The sequence below is a fragment of the Parasteatoda tepidariorum genome, chromosome 5, assembly GCF_043381705.1.
Source record: "Parasteatoda tepidariorum isolate YZ-2023 chromosome 5, CAS_Ptep_4.0, whole genome shotgun sequence".
Taxonomy (NCBI): domain Eukaryota; kingdom Metazoa; phylum Arthropoda; class Arachnida; order Araneae; family Theridiidae; genus Parasteatoda; species Parasteatoda tepidariorum.
In genome coordinates, this window is record NC_092208.1 from 88862576 (window position 1) to 88883643 (window position 21068).

General features: G+C 30.6%; 2 protein-coding genes and 1 non-coding gene across 3 annotated transcripts in view; 1 reads left to right on the forward strand and 2 right to left on the reverse strand.

Moving 5' to 3' along the window:
• The window catches only part of LOC107436566 (RNA-binding protein 4F), a 59724-nt gene extending 55803 nt beyond the window's left edge, over positions 1-3921 (reverse strand). The window contains exon 1 of the mRNA XM_071181099.1: positions 3669-3921. Coding sequence (XP_071037200.1) covers positions 3669-3782 — 114 coding nt within the window. The 5' untranslated portion in view covers positions 3783-3921. The remainder of the gene's footprint in view (positions 1-3668) is intronic.
• A 7235-nt stretch (positions 3922-11156) lies between these two features.
• On the reverse strand, positions 11157-12472 carry LOC107436569 (nicotinamide riboside kinase 1). The gene has a single exon (XM_016048334.3). The coding sequence runs from the start codon at positions 12259-12261 to the stop codon at positions 11695-11697; it is 567 nt and encodes a 188-aa protein (XP_015903820.1). The 5' UTR covers positions 12262-12472; the 3' UTR covers positions 11157-11694.
• Positions 12473-12588: 116 nt separating this feature from the next.
• On the forward strand, positions 12589-12661 carry TRNAF-GAA (transfer RNA phenylalanine (anticodon GAA)). Its single transcript has one exon. It is a non-coding gene; the product is annotated as a tRNA-Phe (tRNA).
• The last annotated feature ends 8407 nt before the right edge of the window (positions 12662-21068 follow it).

Here is a 21068-nt window from a genome sequence, read left to right on the forward strand (position 1 = left end):
TATATTATTGACTGTATCTGTTTCCATCAGCTAAAACTTTTATAAAAAAAGATAAAGTTTAGAATATTGAACCCAGAATTCGGCAGAAAACCGTAATCAGTTGAAAGATAAGCATCTCATTTAATTTATTCAATTATTCACTGCTTTCCTTATGACAGCTGGACCAGAAATATTAATTGATAATTTCAGATCAGGTTTAGTTCAAACTGCGATATTGCTAAGGGACAGCAGAAATAGTTTTTGTTACGTTTAAATATTTTAAATAAAAAGAAACTTGAGAATGTATGCACAGTCGGAATGCCCAGTTCCATAGATTGTTCCACGAGAATGGAGCTCCAATTCATAAAGCTTCAAACCTTTTAAAAGAGTCCATGTGGAAAAAATATAATTTTACTAGGATTTCACCAGCATCTTATTTAAAAAGATCTAAGGAGAAAGGAAGGTTGTGGTTTATGGAGGCATTTATTTTTAACTACATCAGAATGTTTCCCTTTTTTTTAATCTAAACTACCTACTTAAAAATTATAGTTAAATCTTGCTGCCAAATTAAAAATGTAGAAAAAATTTAAAAAATAAGGCATAAGAAAGATGGAAAAGTAAGTTCTCATTTAAATATTTAAAAAATACATATTTTTAAAGTTTAGTTTAACATATTTTTTAGTTTTATGCCAAAACAACTTACTACCTAGAAAGAAAAATAGGGGAGATTTCCGTAGCGTTATCTGAGGCAGAATGATCGCCAAGTCTTGGCAACTTCCCGGCAATGGCCCGCAAAAAAAAAAATTAAAAAAACAGGAACCAACTCAAGAGGTACGACTCATATCCACCTCCAAGTAAACAATGGCAAGTTTTTGACACATGACGGTTTTTACCGGTTTTTATCGTCATGTCAAAAAACCCTTTGTCAAAAACCCATAGTTTTGGTAAAACTGTTTTTTTATTTGAGTTAATTGGCTTATTTACATTGCCTTTCCTTGCTTTACAAATTTTAGCGTCTCCTTTTAATTGTATTTGATAATTGTTTGTTTTACCACTTTACTCTCGGAGCATTTTAATTATTTTACTGCTGTTGCCATCAGACTCTGTAATGTTTACATAATGTTACTCTGTAATGTTACTTTTTTGTATTTTATGTACTTTTTTGTTTTCTTGATTTTAATAAACATTTACCCGTATGCCCTAAATTGGGGCAGGTCGGGGTAAATATTTCATAATTTAAAATTTATTCATTTTTGGGCAATAAAATTAGAAAAAAAATTGTTAAAAAATATTTAAGAACAGATTCTTGCATTTTCCCAACATGAATATATCAAAACATACTATTTGGAGTAAAATATTAGGATACTAAAAAAAAAATTCAACATTTCCAAGCATTATTTTGTTTGGCATATTACATTACTGAAGAATGTCAAGATTGATTACTTTCATTCTTAAAATCTTGCTATGAGAAACACATGTACACATAAAAAGAAAGCCTCATAAAATGAACTTTTCTTATCAATTTTGCTTTCAATATTTTACACAGAAATGAGAATTAGAAAAAATNTCTCACCCTGTTTTTGAGAAAGGGTGAGAAATTCTCACCCATTTTTTTTCTATGATGAAAACACTGGAATGTATATCCTTCTATAAGAATACATGTATATATAGTTGCAAAATCAATAGCAAATCATTTACAACATTCATTTATAAAGGCAATTATGTGAAAATAATATATTGTCCGCTATATGCCATAAATTAAAGAAAACAGTAGGTTTTTGACAGTTTTTACCACTGTCATGTCAAAAACCAGTTTCTGACGGCAAAAACCCAACCCTGAAACATCTAAATGTTTTTTCAAAAAAATTTGTAAGTTTAAAATAGCTTTGGCACCTTGGCAATTGTAGTTAGCGCGACAGATCACGCTATGGACATATCCCCAAAAAATAAATCAATATTTTATGTAATGCTAATTAAATAAAAAAAAGCTTTAAATCTCAATTTGCTTATTTAAAAGTTTGAATTCCTTACGTTTCTGAGTGAGATAGTATATTTAGTTTTATAAATTATTACTATTTCAAATATTTTGATTTCTATTATTTTCAACAGATATGCTAGTTTATTCAAGAATTGTGTAATGTCAAATAAATTACTTTCTTTGTTAAAGAATTAATTATTACTATAAAAAAATTTTGATAATGTACAAACCTTTTTTTCTAAAAATAAGTAGGAAAATATTTCTAAAAAGAGATTTCAAATCACAAATACGGTGTTATTATTCAAACTTCACGTAATATCAAATTTTTAAGCTAAAATTTTTTTGAAATATCATATATTGTGATCTGTAGCAGCTCGCCAACTTTGAAGCAGAGGAACATCACAAAAAAACTAACTAAACTATTAAAAAACAATACAGAAGGGGACCAACTTGAAGGATATAACTTGTATCCACACCACACCAAACCTTCAAGTGGTTTTTTTTTAAAAAACATGTGAGCAAGTTTAAAGTCCATTTGGTGCAAAACTAATTATAGTGGCCATGTCAGATAACGAAGGGATATTTCCGTATCAGGATCTGTCGCACCAACTACAATCGCCAAGATGCCAATTAGATAGATTTTAAACTTGCTAATTTTTCTTAAAAAACATATTAATTTTTGCCCGGGGGTGGCTACGAGTTATACCTTTTGAGTTGGTTTCTTTATGAGATTTTCTTCTTCAGTTTCTCGCAGACCACTGCCCAGAAGTTGCCAAGACTTGGGAATTACTCTTCCACAAATCACAACGCGGAAATCTCTCCGATAACGATATCGAAATTCCCCCGATATATAAATTTTTGTGAAGAGACATATTTTGAGATTCAGATTTCAGTAAAGTGTCCTTATACAGACCCTAATTCTTTTGTAATTTAACTCGTGGAAGCATTGTCATTTTAATCTTTTTACACCTTAATGATATAAAACACATTAATGTCAATATTACATATTTGAAATGCGAAATAACCTTAAAAACTCTCTTTTTAGGGGTTATTTCCGTATCGTGATTAGCGCCGGCTACAATCGCCAAGGTGACCAATAGATTTTAAACTTGCAACTTTTTTTTAAAAAAATATGTAGATGTTTGCCCGGGAGTGGTTACGAGTTATACCTTTCGAGTTGGTCCCTTTCTGTGATGTTTTTTTTAGTTTCTCGCGGGCAAACTGCCCGGAAGTTTCCAAGATTTGGCGATTATTCTGCCACAGATCACGATACAAAAATCTCCCCTTTTTTACGCTAATTAAAGTCTTGAAAACGAATAATAATCAGAAAATTGCTAGAGGATATTTCCGGGGATATGAATTACCATGCCAACTACAATCACCAAGGCGCCAAATTGGTTTTAAACTGGAAAGATTTAAAAACAGAAGGAAAAAAAACGTAGATGTTTGTCCGGGGGTGTCTACGAGTTATACCCTTCGAGTTGGTCCCTTTCTGTGATGTTTTGTTTAGTTTCTCGCCGGCCGCTGCCCGGAAGTTGCAAAGACTTGGCGATTATTCTACTACAGATCAGGATACGGAAATCACCCTAAGATCGCTTTAATGTTAGATTAAATTAAATTAATTGAACAAATTAAAATTATACAAATATACAAAAGACAAATAATTGGGAGTAGGAATTCTTAAAAACGAATAACATTAAATAATATTTACTTCATTTTTCAATTCGGCGATTTTTCCATCATCGACATCTTCTTCAGAAGAAGAGTGTTCCGAAGAATTAGAGAAAGTATCCTCCTCTTCTTTCATCTCAATATCTTCATCCATTGTAATAAATGCGACTTTCAAACAATAGAAAATAAAAACTCAGCTCGAGGAAAAAGAAAAATATTAATCGCTCTGTGTTTTCTGATACAATGCTTGTATGTAAACACTCGTCAATTATGTTATTAATAGACTTCTGGCTACTTATTGTCCCTACTTAAAGCGCCATCAGTGACAAATAACTTTAATAATTCCTTTTAAATGACAAAGTTAACAACTGAAACCAAATTTGATGAATACGATGGTATATTTTTATTAGTACGTTTATTTACTTGATGCGCGTCTTTTTAAGCCGCATATGCTTATCTCATGCGGGTCCCGACAGCAATTACCTTTAAACATTATTGAATCATTCAACTCTGCTTTTTGATCATCTTCCGAACTTGATTTTTGGGAGTCATTACATATTTTGAAAAATTCTAATAGCGTGAGATCTTTCGAATCCCCTCACGCCTGTTTCTTACCTCCCCACTGTTTTATTGCTTATTGGATTTCTGATTTGATTTGTTCATTTACGTCGCACTAGAACTGCACAATGGGCTATTGGTGACGGTCTGAGAAACATCCCTGAGGATGATCCGAAGACATGCCATCACAATTTTTGATCCTCTGCGGAGGGAATGGCACCCCCGCTTCGGTAGCCCGACGACCTGCACGCGAAGTCGAGCACTTTACGGTAGAACAGTTTAACGAGGACCAATACCGCACACCCTCGGTCCCTACGCAGGCTGACCCAAGTGGTCACCCACCCGCACACTGACCGCAGTCAGTGATGCTTGACATCGGTGATCTGCTGGAAACCGTGTCTTAGCGATCAGTCCACTGCGGGACCTATAGTATCCATAGAAACTATTTCATTAGTACTTTTTTTTTTTGCTTTAAGCTATAAAATGGCTTTACGAAAAACAAATCCTAAATTTGAAAGGTGGAAAAAAAATTTTTTTAAAAAAAGGAAAAAATATGTATAAGCAAATAAAGGTTAACGACATTTATTTATATAGTAGATGCATATGAAAAGTAAGCAAAGAAAATGTTTTTATTTTTAAAATAAAAATTTCATTATATATTATTATAAGAATCACTAAATTAATGTTTATTTGCCGATGAAAATTCATATGGAAGTTTGTAATACCCAACTTAAAATGTCATTATCTAATTTTTCTTAACTTACTAGGAATTTTTATTTAAAAAAAAAGAAGAAAAAAAGATGCAATAATTGTTCCTGAATCTTACTTTCAATTTATCAAATAAAATTTTAAAAAATTTCAGTGAATATTTTGGCTCCCAAATTTTGGCTGTATTTCTTTTCCACCGGTGGCAACGTTTGCTTTGACGGCGAATCGACCAATGATTGCCTCTAAAAATGTCACATGCCAAATCTAGCTGAGGTGGCTCAACATATAGCGCTTTTAAAAACGGAAACTGAAATAACCAGAGAGAGCATAAGCTAGGCAGAAGTGAGTAGTCTTTGTCGATAGATCTCTATTTTAGTATTTTGTCGAAAGCGCTTTTTTTCACGAATTTATATATTACGAATTTATTTGACGATTTTTGATTTATATCACGAATTTATTTGTTTTACTAGAATTTATTTGTTTATGCAGGTTTTTCCATTGCAATTCACTTATTTCAATTTTTAATAGACTTAATTATAGCCAAAATTTTAACCTTTTTAAAGAGATATCAGTTTTAGAAATTTTATCTTAAGATTTTATACTATAGCACATTTCTAATAGGTTTAGCGAATTACATGTCATTTATTTGAATTCAAATTTATTTTAATGACTTAGTATTTACTAAAAAGATGTAATTTTTTAAAAAAAGGAAGTTTTTATATGGATTTGAATTATTGTTTTGAATTCTTAGAATTTTGTGCATTTGCAATGTACCGAAGTTAGTAGCGAGTGAAGCGAGCTTGGTTTGCGAAGCAATTTTCGAGAGTTGGCGAGCGTTAGCGAGCAGAGGGCGCAGCCCACTTGTTATTTAAATAACAATAACGTTCATATTTAATACTTGAGAAAGAAATGAAATCCTATCCATAAATTAAATTAATTCTATTAAAAAAATTTCTGCTCTTTTTCTTTTATTTACAACTTTTCAAGAGTATTAAAACCCTTACAGGCATTGCGAATTCAGATCAAATGCCATATGAACGGCGGGTACATAGACGATTCCAAAAAAAGTTCAGGATAAGACTTTAAGTGCAGTTCAGAAGCCCTCATTAATTCTAAGAGTAGATTTCAATTTTTCAAATTCACGTTTGGTGTTTGTTAAATTAAAAATTTTCACTTCTATTATTATTTGCTCCCGTTGTAGAATGACTATAGCTACAAATTATTAATTTACAGTAAGCAAAAAAGAAGTAATTAAACTAACCAACTTGAATAACTTTTGATCGGATCTTCCCGTTCTAGGACTCAATCTTAATTTTTTAAGGGTGAGATCCAAACATGATAATTAATTAACGCAGATGATATTTTAAGTTACGAAATCAGACACAAAAACTTACTTTCTGTGAAAAAACATATCGTTTCTTCGACGGATTCGGATTTTTGTACTGCGTAATATATGGAGTAGCAGCAATCTGGTAAATATGGTGTGTGCATAACTTGGTCAGGAGAGAGGACCAAAGTTTCGACCCCTTAACGTTAATTTTATTTTTTGCATATTTCGCCATATCTCGCGAACTTTTTACGCGCGAATTGAAAGTTTTTTTACACATAATAATAAAATTCGCTTAAGGATAATTCAATGCAATATATATGTGTGTGTGTGTGTGGAGCTGTTGTTATAATATTATAGTGCAATAGCTGCGAACATTACATCATCATCCAACATCACGTAATACTTTAAGATAGTTGCATCATCCTTTTTGTTATTGAGAGGCGCCAGCCAATCCCGATGGGGAACTCCCGAATTTATAATTAAGTCTTGACTTTATACCATAGAACAGTGTTTCCCAAAGTGTGGTACGCGTACCCCCAGGGGTACGGGAACAGTTTATCGGGGGTACGTGTTCTTATGGGAAATATCTTGCAACAAACGAAAATTACAAAAAAATATATTCAGAAACAAAGGTAGCCTTGAAAATTTACGATTAGGTATTTTTCTATTGGCTATTTTTTGCTGAGGTAACAGTTAATAATTAATGGTGTCAACAGCCAGTTGATATTTTTAACTTTTGTGCAATTTTTTATAGTAAAAAATACATTAATTTTTTTATTAGTTGTACACAGCGTTACGAAAAATTTAGAAAGGGTGCACAAAAGTCATAAGTTTGGGAAACACTGCCATAGAACAATCTAATTCAGTGATTCTCAACCACTGTGCCGCGGCACTTTTGTGTGCCGCCAAATTCTTAAAATGTGCCGCCAAATATTAGAAACGAGGCAATAAAAATTATAACTTTTTTTATTACGAGTTAAGTTTAAATTAAAGAAAAGTGTTTATATATATATAATATTATATATATAGGGTTATTCATAATTCCCCCCGGGCAGGAACTGGACTATCGCATTGATGTATGCCGTGTGACCAAGAGTTCACACATGGAACACCTGTAATGTATGTAAGTAAAACTTGCATAGTTTCGAAATAATTTCATATGTTTCTTTTTTTTCATATTCGTCTTCTTTTTTTTACTATAACGCTTCGAANCATAGTTTTGCGTGTCCTTTTCATCTTGATGTGATCCCGATAAGCTGTTCCGGGATTGTCCGGAGTCTTGTCCACTCCCCCTCCTTTGCAGGAGTGGGGACGTGAACTGTTAGCAATACCAGCCTACATTTAAATAAACCTGTTTAGAACGTATGATGGTTTAAGACTGCAATTATTTCAAGCTAAAGACAACACTGATAACAGGGTTGTAGCCCTGTTATTACATATATATTTACAATCAAACATACGACTTTTTTAAAATTCGATTTCTCAGGAACTATTCCGATTTTGCTCTAATTTTCTAATTTGACACGTAAAATTACATTATTTTAAAGATGTAAAAAAATTGTTTACCTTAAAGTAAAAAAATTTCGATTATTATTAAATAAAATAATAACTAAACAAATAATAAATATTTACTAAAAGTTATTTTTTTCATTGAATTATCTTTGGATAAACAACATTTATAATTGTGTGCAAAAATCTTTCGTTTCGCTTTTAAAAAGTTCCCGAGTTATAGCAAAATACGCAAAAAGTAATTATGGGGTCTAAACTTTTGATCGCTCTCCTGACACAACTATAGGGACCAAATTTCAAGAATTACCGGTACCCCCCCTATTTTGTGGATTAGAAATCCGAATCCGTCAAAAAAATGTTTGTTTTTTTTATTCAGAGAAAGTACGTTTTTGTGTCGAATTTCGGAACTTAAAAAATATCGTTTGCGTTAGTTAATTATCATTCATCATCATATCTGGCTTGACAGCCCAGGGTGGGCCAGTGCCTTCCTTAGAATTCGAATCCAAAGGAAGAACTTTTGACACTTTTGTCTACTTTTGACACTTGTTCGCCAGTTTTTCTCCTTTAGAGTAAGGAAATCAGTCTCAACTAAATCCAGCCATCTCAGCCTGGGTCTACCTCTTTTCCTGTTAGGGGTTTGTGTAATAGGATTTTCTTTAAATTTGAGTCATCATTCCTTCTGAAAATGTGAGCTGCCCAGTTCATTCAATTTATATTTATGAATTTCACAATATCTAGCTCTCTGTAGATTTTATACAGTTCAGTATTATATCGTCTTCTCCAGGAATTATTTATTTTTATCCCACCAAGGATGGCCCTCAAAACTTTTCTCTCAAAAACGGCAATTTTATTTTCACCAGCTTGAGTTAGGTTCCAGGTCTTAGAGCCATAGGTAAGTATGCTTAACGCTATACTTAATTATCATTAAGATTCAGTAATAAAACGTGAAGATTAGATCAAAAGTAATTCATGGTAGTTTTATCTTTTCTTAATGTACAGAGCAAATAAAAAATTTAAGACAATAAAAAAATATTAATAATTTTTGATCTAATGATCAGATTTTCAAATTCCAGTAGTCAATCTTAACGGCTCGAGGGAGTGACCTCAAATATGCTAATTAATTAATATGCGCACGATATTTTAAGTTACGAAATCAGACACAAAAATGCACTTTCCCTAACTAAGCATACCTTTTTTCAACAAATTCAGATTTCTGTCTCCCAAAATAACGGGGGTAACCACAATCTAGAAAATATGGTCCCCATAGTTTGGTTAGGAGAGAGATGCAAAGTTTGAACCCCCTAATGTTAATTTTATTTTTCGCTTATTTCGCCATATCTCGAGAACTTCTTAAACGAATTGAAAAAATCTCTGCCCAACACAATTATAAAAACCGTTTATCCAAATATAAATCCATGACAAAAATAAATTTTGGTAAATATTTACTATTTCTTATTATTTTATTTAGAAATAGTTGAAAACATTTTGAATTGTAAGGTATTTTCTTTGCATCATTTTAAAGTATGCAATTTTACATGGCAAAATAAAAAATTTGGGGGTCAAATCGGACAAGTAGTTCCATCCTAAGAAATTGAATTTTTTAAATTCGATTTTTTTGAAATTTGATTTCTCAGAAGCTATTCAACCGATTTCGCTCTAATTCTGCATTTCGCCATGTAAAATTACATTCTTTATAATTATGCAAAAAATGGTATACCTTAGATTTCAAAATTTTTTCGGCTATTATTTAATAAATTAATAAAAATAATAAATATTTACAGTAAGTTATTTTTTGCATACAATTATCTTTAGTTAAACGAATTTTATAAGTGTGTTCGAAATTTCTTTAATTCGCTTAAAAATTTCTCGAAATATCGCGAAATATCCAAAAAGTAAAATTTACATTAAGGGGTCCAAAATTTGGAGCGCTCTACTGACAAACTATGGGGTCCAGATTTTGAGTGCCGGAAATCCGAATGCGTCGGAAGGTCACGAGTTCGATCTCTTCGGGCTAAAGACTCCTCGTGTAGTAAATTGCTGACTGGTGCATGTTAAATCTGTTGGGTCACAAAGTCCTCCATGTTCCCATAACAAATTTTACCTCTGGGTGTGCTAAATGTGAAATTGATCGTGCCCTGCTTTAGATCAAAATTACGATCTGTAGGAATGGATGCACGAATGAGTTCATCCTATAAACGGGGTGTGACGAGTGTGTGTGTGTGTGTGACAGAAGTCATATTCTTGGCCTTGTTGAAAAACAAGAAACGCACCCCCTGCCTTTAATTAGATTGGTTTCACCAAACAGACTTGCTGTTATTGGCAACTAGCATTATAAACAAGAACAACATAAAAACATGTTAAATCGCTAGCTCAAATTTTAATTGGAGATGAATGACAATAAAAATTCAATCGGTTCCTGATCACTTAATGCAGAATTCATTACCAAATTGAATTTATTGTCACTCCGAATTGTAACCTTTCTTGGTTAGTTTAAATTTGTTTAAAGGGAAATGTCTTACATATAAGAACATTTATAAAATTGTGAACTTATGCAATAATTTAAATATACAGTTCCAATAAACTTTACAGCTTATTGGAACTGTTTATTTAAATCAATAATAAATATAACTACCGAACTTTTATGTTTTTACTATAAATCGTATTAAATTGAAATATTTTCTAATTTTAATAAAACTGTTAAATACTATAATATTCATCTATCTGTAATGCAACTCATTTCAATCTGCAGTGAATTAAACTTAAGTTATATAAATGCCGGCTGTATTTGTTTTTTTATTCATTGAAGTTTAAAAGTAAACTCATTCATTTTGCGTTTAATAACACGCTAGTTTCTTGCTTAAAAGATAAATTTGCTCTTATATTGTTATTAATGTTTCATTTAGGCTAATTGATAAAAATTTAAATAAAGGATTTTTTAAATTTTCGTAAGTGCAACCCTTTATAAACAGAGCCTTTTCTATAATTTTACAATCTTTCTACAGTAATTTCTTTTCAATATTTATATATATGTATCGATATTTATTTCTTCTTTAATAAAAAATATATACACAATATTTATAAACATTTTGCTATTTGATATTATTTTCAATGAAAATAATATTTGCTTGAGGAATGCAATAGATCTTGTCGGATACTCATTAACATATGAATTATTTTTCATAGGAAAAAAAGTCTTTCTACATAATTGAAAACCCAACAAATTGAAAGCATGAAAATTGTAACAAATTTTAGAGGGGGGATGGCAATTCCATCACTATAAAACATTTTTGTTTAGGTTTATCAAACAAAAAAGAAACATAATTTGTCGAAATTTAAAAATGCTTTATAAAAAAGCAAAAGCAAAAAAATGTTTGTAAAAAAAATTTAAAAATATAATTTTTTGCTGATAATTTTTTTTTTTNTATTTGATATTATTTTCAAAGAAAATAATATTTGCTTGAGGAATGCAATAGATCTTGTCGGATACTCATTAACATATGAATTACTTTTCATAGGAAAAAAAGTCTTTCTACATAATTTGCTTAACCCAAAAAATTGAAAGCATGAAAATTGTAACAAATTTTAGAGGAGGGGGATGGCAATTCCATCACTATAAAACATTTTTGTTTAGGTTTATCAAACAAAAAAGAAACATAATTTTTCGAAATTTAGAAATGTTTTCAATAGCAAAATAATGTTTGCATAAAAATTGAAAAAAATAATTTTTTGTTGATATTTGATTTTTTTCTCTTTTTTTTTGAGAAAGAAAAAGAGAAAAAAAGAAACGAAAGTATAGTATAGGCAGTATATAGTGCTGCCATCTACTGATTTCAAACTAATATTTTGAAACAAATTTAACTTGAAAACATTACACCTTAAAACAATAATCACTACTAGTATAATTTTTTTAAACAAATTTAAAAGAAATTTCACACTGTACTGGAAATGTTGTACTATGATTTCAAAAGTTCTTCTTTAAATAGCTTTTCAAATCTTGCACAACTGAATCGAATATCACTTCACGTTTTTTAGTACCATCCAAATAGTAAACATCAGGGCAATGCTTTTTCACATCTTCTAAATTCGTGAAGTACATAGGCCAAACACATAGTTCAAAATATCCAGGAATATCCGGGGGGTCGTACACACGCGTCACTCTTCGCTTCAAACATTCATCTTTATTTAAAGTCAAAAAATATTTTTTATTAAAAATGCCTCGTAGTTTAGGGTGATTAAATATTATGTGACCTTCGACAATGAGTAAAGAATGTGCAGACGGGAGTGGCGAAGCTAATATTTCCTCTAACTGTTCTATCATGGGTTCCCAGTTTACAGATTCTAAACGTTCCCAATTTTTGTGATTGAGTTCTGGAATAACGACATGTTCTGGACTATCATCACTTCGAAAAAATGTATCCTGATTCACAACTACACTTCCAGGGAAAAAAGACAACAATGAATTAGCAAGAGTTGATTTACCGCCATTTGTGCATCCGGATATTCCGACACAAATCCATCTGTTTTCCATATTGATCTGGATGTTGATTTAACAGAAAGATAACTTCCCAGCAAAAGTTAAATGAAGAGCATTTAAATTCTTTTCAAGATAACTAAGTTATCTTCTAAGAAGTAAGGGAATGTAAGCAAATCTATTTACTTACAAGCGCTGTTGAAGGACATATATAAATTATTCTCATATCTATTCCGTTTCTTCAAATTTTGCTTCCTGAGATTCAATATTTTGTGAGATAATCACGTAAAAACAGTTGTAAATTATTATATTTATATATATTTTAAATCCAAAATTTTAAAAATATATTTTGTTTTTATAATTTTAAAAACCAATATTCAATGTGCCGAAATAGCTCAGTTGGGAGAGCGTTAGACTGAAGATCTAAAGGTCCCTGGTTCGATCCCGGGTTTCGGCATTAGGAGATATTTTTTTACCATGCTAGTATTATAAGTTTTTAGATTAAACTAATAAATAGAATTCGTTCCGAATACTTTTTTATTAATTTTATCAGACGAAATTTTTATGGATTCAAATTTTAAGTCGTTAAAAGTTCCGGGCAATCCTGCATTTTTTTAGAGATAAAAAGAAAATAGAAAATTTTAAAAGGTAATAGACAAGCAAAATCGGTCTTGCCACAAATTTTTCATGAATTTAGAAATTTAAAGCTGTGTATTCTTAATGATATTAATAGTTTAATATTTTATTAATTTAAACACTTGAAATTGTTTTTAGATGAAAAATAAAATAATATTGTGTAATAGACTTTTTTTTCATAGGATACAGTTTAAAAATTACTTATGCATATTTTTAGCAAATTTAAACTGCCCTGGTCAGCAAAATTAAGCTAATCACAAACCCCTCCCATGCTTACGTAAGAAACTTTTGACTTCCTGGCTTCTGCCTCGACTTTTACTGCAGTAATTTAATTTAAATATTAAATTCAAGTGAAAAATATAACTTTGCATGAAAAAATTTACATTTTCTAATTAAACATAGTTTTATAAAATGCTAAGTAGAATATTCTTGAGGAATCTTTTGAGTTCAAAACTTTTGACTTCTAAAACTCAACGAAGAACTTTTTTCTTTTCACAAATTAAACTTTGGTTCCAAAATTTGAAATTTCTATCCACGAGTAATTTTTTTCGTTTCATTTTTAAATTTGCTTATTAAATGAAGTTTTAAAATAAGAGGATTTTAATATCTTACATAAGCATTTTCTATCCCCCCCCCGTCCTCCTTCATCAGCAAAAAAAAAAAAACTAATCATACACTCCCTTTTTGCTTACGTAATCTAAATGAAATACCACTATTCTTACATTTCGTTGTTTTTTGCTAATAATATCTACCATTGTTAAATTACAATATACTACACTGTATTAGTATAAAGTCGTAAATAAGAAATATAAATATGACCATCAATAGAAACTTCGAAGTTTAAAAAGAAAACACGCGGCAAGAAACGTAAAAAAATAAATGAATACATAGTATCAGGAGCCTGTAATAATATGTTTTAACAATTTTAAAAATTAATCAAGTGTAAAATAAAATAATTAAACAATTGAAAAAAATTAAAAACAATAAATTCGTATTAAATACATTTAATGGAACGGTCATCATAGTGAAAAAGATAATGGCTCAAATGCTGTTTGCAAAATTCATTATTCTCTTTTCTTAGGCTAACACCGATTGATAAACGTACAAGGGAAAAAAAAAAACAAATTTATTTTGAATGAATAGGTATTCATGACAATTTCTTTTACGTTTAACAGTAAGGAATAGTGGAGAGTCTTTAAAAATAGTAAAAGCTTTAAGTACTCATAACTGCTTATAAGCCATAGATGACCTTTTAGAAGTACAGTGAAACCTACTAAAGCTTTTTCTTTCTTTTTTCTATTGTATATGTGAAAGGTGATTTTGCTTTTATCACAGCTATCAACAGTTCTGCATTTTGAAATTTTTTATTTTTACAATTCAGGTTATTGCAAAATTTATACTCGATTGATTAATTTTTGTTTTACCTGTTAGGTGATTCAATTTGATAAGAGAGAAAAATAAACTCGTCCGTAAAGTTAATACTATTATGACATTTTACATAATGGTTAAAGAAAATCAGATGACTAAAATAAATAACTAATAAAGTTTATGTTAGTAAGGAAGGGATTTTTACAAAGGAAAATGGCGGAAAAAAAATTGTTATCTGGAATCACAATTTTTGCGAAAAATAAAGAAATAAATATAAACGGATAAAAAAGATCGTTGTTAACTTTTGTTAAGAAGACTTTATATTTTTTAATAAATTTAAAAAGAGTTTAAATTTATATTCCGGAAACCTCCGGCCTTGTTCTGTTTTTAGAAGATTTCGACGCGTAGGCTGCTTCTGGGGCTGAGAAAATTGCATAGCCCCTGTCGTGGTTTTTCGCGCGGAGTGGGTCGTGACGTCACTATGTAGAGGTACTGCTCTGCAGGAATGTGAAGACTTGCCAAACTATACGTGTGTTTATTTATTTCGTAGTATTCTGTTAATAATTTTATAAGAAACTGTATTTTTCATTTGAAATTGTTTTAATAAAAACCACGCAGAAATAAAATCATACAATTATTACTTTTCGGTGAAACACGCTTGTATCCATGGGCGTCATTGTCGGGTGGGGGGAACGGTACTTATATGTCCCCCTCAATGATTCGAAATCTCTTGAAGTTCACCTCAATGTTTCAGACAAATAAACTAAATTATCACGAACCATTATTGATTTAAATTCGTCAAAGTTAAAAACAAGAAAGATATAAAAATAATGCAGATATAAGAAAACATTCAAGAACTAGGGTGAATGTGTATTTAAATTTCTTCCACCCTCAGAAAATTGGACTCCTGTAACGTCAATGTTTGTATGCATCGTAGATATTTAATTTCCGCTCTTTTATTATTTGCTAACCATGCATTTACGAAAGAAATAAGTGTATTTCACTTTTAAATTTTACTGAGCATTCGTAAAATTTACGTGAAACTAAAATGTCGAATTATAGCAAAAATGATTACCCAAAAAAATTTAAAATTTTACGTAAATAAATTCGCTTTATTTACGAATATTTTACCAACCACTTTTTACTAGGTAAAAATGAGTATTTTATTTTTACATATTTACGTCAACAATACATCCAAATGTACGTAAATTGAAACGTCGCATTACAACAAAAAATAGTTATTCAAAAAACAAATATTTACGTAACATTTTGGGTAAACAAATTATTTTATTTTAGGAATATTTTACCAACCACTCTTTACTAGGTAAGAATGAACTCGTTATTTTTACATATAATTTACGTCAAAATGTAGACAAGTGTACAAATGTAAAATTATAGAAAAAAATGGCAATCCAAAAGAAGAAAAAAAATAAAAAATTTGCGTGAATAAATTCGAACCGAAATTTAAATAGTAAATTTACTTTGTCAATAATTAAATACACAGAATCATTTTTACTAAATCGTAAATATTCTTCCGTCAATCTTTTCGTAAAAGAAAAAAAAAATAAGACAGCAATCTTACAAAAGAGTAGTTGGTAAAATCCATTACGTAAATAATTATGTAAAATATACCAAAGCTTTTTTACCTCTCAAAGGTAATATCATTACGTCAATATTAGGTAAAATTATGTATAAAACGTATTGATTTTACCAATTTCCCAAAATTTAATTTACGTATCACGCTAAAAGAGAATTTTAAAATTTTAGAGCGTTCATGAAGAGCAGATATTATCTTTAATTTTAACGATCATTGTCATGAAAGAAATTTTAATTATTGTTTTAATTAGTAGCGAAGGGGGTTCCTGAGGCGATTCGCTACTTCGGGTATTTCCCAAAGGCAGCTAAGCAGCGCCTGATTTAGAAATGTGAGGGTTCTATGCACAGAACTATCAGGCCCATAACTTTTAAAAAATGTACTTTTTTTGTGTGTATGAAGTGCCCTTAAATTATTTATAACATGAGTAAATGATATAATAGTAAATTTGAGCTTTTATTTTTTACAATTTTTGTTTAACTCATAATTCTAATGGGTAATTCTCAAGGAAAAAGTTTAAAAAAAAAAATTATAACAATAATGGGCTCCTAGAAATTAGGCCTAGGCCTCCCAGGCCTTATAATAAATCAGGCACAGGCTCAGTTACTAATACACTACTTTCACATTACTTTCCCCATTCCGTTTCTAATCTTCAAAAAAAAAAAATTTAAAAAATAAAGGATGTCAACATTGTTATGGTCAATTTCTTTTTTCAAATATTTTTGTTTAAAAAAAATTTATTTATTTACTTATCATATGTAATCAGGGAACGCCTAGATCATTCATTCTCATTCAATTTACAAAACAATTTTAGAGCTTATGCATCCTTTTGTAACTTGCGTGACACAGCTGACCCATTTTTAAGTTTACAACTATTAATGTTTAACTCCGTAGCTTTGGAATTTTTATCCCAACCCAGAAGACAGGAGAACTCTTGCACAAAACATTGAGACATATTAGCCTTCATGAAAGATATAGAACTAACTCGTACTTTTGTTTAATGGAGAAAAACCTCTTTCGGCTAGCCCGACAGCAAGGGGATTCTAACTTATGATCTATCCATCAAGGAAGATATTTTACGCCAAAACTGTTGTCGGAGCAGAATATGTAGCTGGATCAACCTGGGTCATCTTATTGATAGGCGAGCGATCTATAACCTTTAGCCACCGCGTCTCCCGATTGTAAATCATTGATGTAATTTCCTTTACACGTTACAATAAAAGCTAAAAAAGGTACTTATCGTTATGGGTCAGAAATTCTTAAATTTTATAAGGACTGGGAAGCCAAGATAGCCAACATATAGGAATAACGCTAGATTCAGGTTAACGCAGGTCACCTAACAATTTTCACATAGGTGTATCAAACACTGCATTATCGCGGTTTTTGATGATAACAATACATATTTAATTCGGAAATATCGTGGTAATATTTAACAACTACAATTCTCGAATAGGACGATATCGTGATCATAATCGAAAATATAACATCGCAAATATTAAACTATAGTTATTGAATACGATATTATTGTGAGTCTTAATATAATATTTATTTGGGAAACAAAAATATAGATTTTTGTAAAAACAATTAAAAATTAGTTGAATCGAAAAACTTTTGCGATATATTTTTAAACATCGATATTTTTTGACAATGCATCGCGATACTTAAATTCTTGACTTATCGAATGGAGAAATGATGTTCCAGCCGCCCACAACTCAGAAAAGAAATTACGGATTACGTATTTTTCCGATTACGTATTTTTCCGATATTTATTGTTTTAATTTATTAGTTTTAGTGATCTTCTTAAATATTACATTGACGTTTTCCTAAATGAGAAGTAGAAATTTATCGAAACTGAATTCATTTTTTTTTGGAAAATTGCTATTTAACAAAATAATTTTGGTTAATGTAAAAATTCGTAATATCGGTAAAATGAATTTTCGTTGTTGCGTTGGACCCCTTGAATTCGCTAAAACAGGATTAGACTGTATTTCATTCACAACCATTCATAATAGCACAATTTATAGCCTTGTGTTTTGATTAGAATTTATAGAGAATTCTCAGTTCTTTTTTTGGGGGGGGGCGAGGTTGAACGTCAAAGCAATATGAGGAACACTTGATCATTGCATTGTTTAATAATGATCAACCTCAAACTATAAATACGCTATTTTTTATTTAAAAAACAAATAGAATATTAAAAACAAATAAAAGTAAAATAAAAAAATGAAATTCTGATAGCGAAAGAAAGATCTAAAATAAAAAAGAGCGAAAATAATTGTATTTAATTCCAAGGGATTTCCACAGTTATAATAACGTTATATCATGCTACGTTTATTTTATTTTCCTCTCGTCTAGTTTTCTGTAACAATGAATAACATTACAATTTCATTAAAAAAAATGGGAGTGCCATGTGCGGCTGAAAAAAAAATAGTAATAAATTCCCAAACATTCATGCGTGATAAAAACGTAAACATTGTATTCACCTCGCAAGGAACGTACAGGTAGTGCGGGTCGTCGTGACCAATCAGAAGCAGGAACGAGCAATTCAAAACGGATTTAAACCGCGCTGGAAGGTCACGTGGTCATAGGGCGACGTCCTTTTTGCGAATGGACAGGATCGAAGGATAGAATAAACGAAACCTAAATAGATCAAGTTTCGAATTTGTAAGGGAAGGATGATTGTTTAATGTTTTTTCATTTTTGGTTTTTGAATTTACTTGGCTTTGATTGGACGGGGACAGAGAAGGATGGGATGGGAAGAAATCATGATATATCATATCATATAAGTCATGACAATTTCAAATGAATTTAGAAGATCATTTACTAAGAAGTCGCGAAACAAAATAAAGTTAGCATGCATTACAAAGAATAACCAGAAATGTTGAGAAAATAATAACTGTTTGTAGGGAACCAAGTTCGCCAACACGTAAGAACTATGCCAGATCCCAGTTTAGACAAATTTATCAGTCACCCATACTTCAACATACGTGTATTAAATACAACAATATCGCGATCATTAACAATGCATATTTTTAGCGACACTATCGCAATAGTTTTTGATGACCATCACTATCGAATATGATAATACTGAGATTATTATCAATAACATAATGCATTAAGAAGACAATATCGCGAACTATTAAACGATAATTATTGAATACGATATTATTGTGAGTAATAATATAAGTTATTTAATTTGAAAAACATTACGATTTGTTGTTAAATACCGATATTTTTCGATAGAATATTGCGATATTAAAATTTTTATTTATCGGTTATAAGAATCAATGTTCGTGTTGGTAACAACTTCGAAAAGCAAGACAAATTTAAAATTTTTTTCAAATCTGTATTATTTTTTACACTTAAAATTGTATAACAAATAGCTTTTAGAAAATTTAAAACCATAAAAAATTATACATATTAATCAAATTTAAACTTATCAAAATAATATTCTTCCAAAAATTGTAAAAAAAAAAAAAATATTTCAATGACACGTAATTGAGAAAGAGAGGAAAGAACCAGAACATGTAATTTGATTCGGTAAATTTAGAATTTCATTTGGTTAAATAGGGAAAATGTTTTAGAGGGTGCAAAATACACTGATTTGAACAAAGTATAACTAAAATAAATAGAAAAGAAGACAATTTTTTGTGTGAGTATTAACTCAATGACTATCTTTTTGTTCCCACTTGTCCCGCCAAAACACATGACCTAATTCTAGTCGTAGCATGCATGTGTGGCATTATTCCAAACTCGGGCACTTGTAGAATTCGAAAACAGGTCATAGTAAAAAAGGAAAGAAAAAAAAAATTCTATGGGAATTGTGATTCGTTAAGTCTAGTTCCCGCCTTTTTCTTGAACGAAAAATCCCGGAGGCTTATTTAAATGTTTTATTTTTAGAACAGATATATACGTTTGTGGAATACTTAATGAACAACATTGTTTGTAACGATTAAGTGTTCCGTGAACAGGAAATATAAAATATTTACCATTATTATACGCATTCTAATAACAATATGATGTCATTATCGGTCTCTCGAATAATCTCAGATCTGGTTTCCTCTGTGTAATGCAGAGCTGTCGTAACTACAAGGGTGGGGCCAGCTAAATTTTTGGTCAGGACCACGCGCCTCTCATGTTCGTAAATAAAGCATTTTTAATAATAAATTTATTTTGCAAAAAAAAAATTTATTTTTACTAAAAAAATTATTATTACCGTGTTTTCTTATTTTGTAGATAAAAAAAGGAAATATGACAAGCGACTAGGGACAGGACGATTCCATAATACAAACGGACTTAAAAAATTTCGAAAGGGGAAAATGAGCTCGATATCGGGAAAGCGTAGCTGGTGAGAGCTTTAGCTTAGCAAAATATCGCCTTATTTTAGCGCCAACATTGGAAGTCAAAATTTGACGGGATTTTCTAAAACAAAAAAAAACTTAACTAGGGTCATCAAAAAAAAAAAAAAAATTGATTATTAGGCTTTACAGAGAAGACAGTCAGAATTGATTTTTTTTTTACGTACCTCAGTACTGTTAACAATTATCGGTTGCTGTTCCAGCAATTCTGCACATGTTGGAGGAACGTGAGGGGGGGATCGTGAAAAGAATTCCGTGTATAAACCNATTGCGTTTATAGAAATAAAAATAAATAGTGTTCTGAAAGAAAGAATGTTTGTACTTTGTACACTGTACAAATATACAAACACTTTGTACACTGATGTTTGTACTTTGTACACTGCAAATATTTGGAGATAATATATGTAACCACACAGCGTAGATGCCATAAGGAAGTGCTGACAGACACAGGTTGAGCCAGCCCAGTGGAAAAGACGTGTCATTTCTATTATGAACATATTATTACAGTTTGATTAGTGTTCCTTTTCATTTACGAATTAACATTTATTATATTTCATCGGCACCAAATTTAAAATATATTTTCCAGAAATAAATTATAATAAAAATAAAAATTATCCAACAATTTTTCTTGTTTTGCTGACCATTTGGCGCCCCTTTGCGTGCAGCGCCCGGGGCATGATGTCCCCCCTTGCTCCCCCCTCGCTACGCCACTGGGCGTGATGCTATTACTCGTGGTCAACTCTTGTTAGTCAGAATTAACTACAATCAGGCGATTTTTTCTAGTCTTATACCTTTCGAGGAACCTTAAAATTTCTCTTTCTACACCACAGTCTCTCTAATAAAACTGCACACTATCGATGCAGGTAACAAATATAGTAATACATACACTGAGACTAGAATATCCACTTTTT

Excerpts from the sequence above, each read along its gene's own strand:
- LOC107436569 (XM_016048334.3), bottom strand. The coding sequence starts at position 12,261 with ATGGAAAACAGATGGATTTGTGTCGGAATATCCGGATGCACAAATGGC.